Below are 2,578 nucleotides of genomic sequence, written 5' to 3' on the forward strand. Positions count from 1 at the left end.
AGAAATAATAAATCATTAAAAAAATACTACTAATAATAATAATACAATAATTAAGTAACAATTGTAATAAGAAAACAAAATAATAGAAAAATATGAAAACCCCCCAATAATAATCACACCACGTGACTCCTCTCTGTACGGTCTTTAATCACGTGCTCTCAGCTCCTCTCACATGGTGATCACGTGTTCGGAACTCTCACTGGCGGCAGGTCACGTGGTCGAGAGATTCGCTTCGGCCCGGTTTGTCCCTGCAAGGGATCCGTAGCGGAAGTGAACAGAGGCTCCCAGCTTGACAGAAGTGGTGGTCGGGCTCACACACACACACACCGACAGGTACACCGAGGCACGTCCTCTCTGCACCGCTATCTGGGAAAAGGGGAGGGGGGCCTATCGCTCTGGGCCGCTGGAGGACTACATGTCCCAGCATGCCCTGGGCCGTTCAATAAAGACTCCGCCCACCAGCATGGGCTCCCTCCAGCTGGGTGAACGTGCTGGGAGCTGTAGTGCGGTCTGATTCTGGGACAGTCATATAAAGAGAACCTGTCATTGCTGGTGCATACACACACACAGGGGTTTTATTTTTGAGAAATGATTGGTTGAGTGGAGTGGATCCCTCTCAGCCCTTCCTGACCGACTTTCAGCTGAGAGTCGGCTGTCTGCGTCCTTACCTGGGTGTCCCTACCCACAGTGACCTCCCCCTCTTTACATAGGAGGTGACGGAGGAGGGGTCCGTAAATAGGGGGTGATGGAGGAAGGGTCCGTATGTTGGGGGTGACAGAGGAGGGGTCCGTATATAGGAGGTGACGGGTCAGTATATAGGAGGTGACAGAGGAAGGGTCTGTATTTAGGGGATGACGGAGGAGGGGTCCATATGTAGGGGGTGACAGAGGAGGGATCTGTATGTAGGGGGTGACAGAGGAGGGGTCCTGTATTTAGGGGGTGGCGGAGGAGGGGTCCGTATTTAGGGGATGACGGAGGAGGGGTCCGTATATAGGAGGAGGGGTCCGTATTTTAGGGATGACGGAGGAGGGGTCTGTATGTAGGGGGTGACGGAGGAGGGGTCTGTATGTTGGAGGTGACGGAGGAGGGGTCTGTATATAGGGGGTGACGGAGGAGGGGTCTGTATATAGGAGGTGACGGAGGAGGGGTCTGTATATAGGGGGTGACGGAGGAGGGGTCTGTATATAGGAGGTGACGGAGGAGGGGTCTGTATATAGGGGGTGACGGAGGAGGGGTCTGTATATAGGAGGTGACGGAGGAGGGGTCTGTATATAGGGGGTGACGGAGGAGGGGTCTGTATATAGGAGGTGACGGAGGAGGGGTCTGTATATAGGGGGTGACGGAGGAGGGGTCTGTATATAGGAGGTGACGGAGGAGGGGTCTGTATATAGGGGGTGACGGAGGAGGGGTCTGTATATAGGAGGTGACGGAGGAGGGGTCTGTATATAGGGGGTGACGGAGGAGGGGTCTGTATATAGGAGGTGACGGAGGAGGGGTCTGTATATAGGGGGTGACGGAGGAGGGGTCTGTATATAGGAGGTGACGGAGGAGGGGTCTGTATATAGGGGGTGACGGAGGAGGGGTCTGTATATAGGAGGTGACGGAGGAGGGGTCTGTATATAGGGGGTGACGGAGGAGGGGTCTGTATATAGGAGGTGACGGAGGAGGGGTCTGTATATAGGGGGTGACGGAGGAGGGGTCTGTATATAGGAGGTGACGGAGGAGGGGTCTGTATATAGGGGGTGACGGAGGAGGGGTCTGTATATAAGGGGTCCGTATGTTGGGGGTGACGGAGGAGGGGTCCGTATGTTGGAGGCGACGGAGGAGGGGGGTCTGTATGTAGGGGGTGTGTCCCTTCCCCAGTCATATGACCAAAGTTGAGGCATTGGTCACATGATCTGACCATGGTGTGAGATAACCCCGCCCACCTTTTCCCTTTTTTCTTATACTGCATCTTATTGTGTCCTGGTCTCTCCTCCCCCTGTAGGATGGCGCTGGAACTGCAGGCCGTGGTGATGGCGGTGGGCGGAGGCTCGCGAATGAGCGACCTCACCAGTAGTATCCCGAAGGCCCTCCTCCCGGTGGGGAACAAACCTCTGCTGTGGTATCCGCTGAACATGCTGGAACGCGCCGGATTCGAGGGTGAGCAGTGCAAATGTATGAAGAGGACCTGTCACTAAGCTTGATGTGCATGGTGCCCTGGGAGCTATGGACTATTAGATTTGGTGTGGTGGGGCTTGGCAGGATTTGGAGTCGTGTTCTGAGCACCCCATTGGGTGTCTGCGATATTCACCTCCTGTGTCCCCATTCTTCTCTCTCCGGCAGAGGTGATTTTGGTGACCACGCGGGAGGTTCAGAAGTGTGTTCCCGATGTGAAGATGAAGGTGGATGTTGTGTGTCTGCCGGAGGACAAAGCCCTGGAAATGGGGACGGCCGATTCCCTGCGCTATATCCACTCCAAGATCAAGGTGAGAGACCCCGTGTGCAGCCATGTGTCCGTCCATGGTGCCGGGCCCTCCCTGTCCACTGAACCGGGGACTACTCCCCCCACTGACACCAATGATGGGGCACTATTCCC

At 55.1% G+C, this 2,578-nt stretch overlaps 1 protein-coding gene across 1 annotated transcript; it reads left to right on the plus strand.

Annotated features, from left to right (window-relative positions):
- Positions 1 to 242: 242 nt before the first annotated feature.
- LOC108804101 (translation initiation factor eIF-2B subunit gamma-like) lies at positions 243 to 2,505 on the plus strand (the record flags this gene model as incomplete). Its single annotated transcript, XM_018575862.1, has 3 exons — positions 243 to 333; positions 1,988 to 2,142; positions 2,326 to 2,505. Coding segments are annotated over exons 2-3 (334 nt in total), but the record flags the coding sequence as incomplete, so codon positions are not given.
- Between the last annotated feature and the right edge of the window lie 73 nt (positions 2,506 to 2,578).

Source organism: Nanorana parkeri, unplaced genomic scaffold (assembly GCF_000935625.1).
Source record: "Nanorana parkeri isolate BGI_ZX_2015 unplaced genomic scaffold, ASM93562v1 scaffold5167, whole genome shotgun sequence".
Taxonomy (NCBI): Eukaryota; Metazoa; Chordata; class Amphibia; order Anura; family Dicroglossidae; genus Nanorana; species Nanorana parkeri.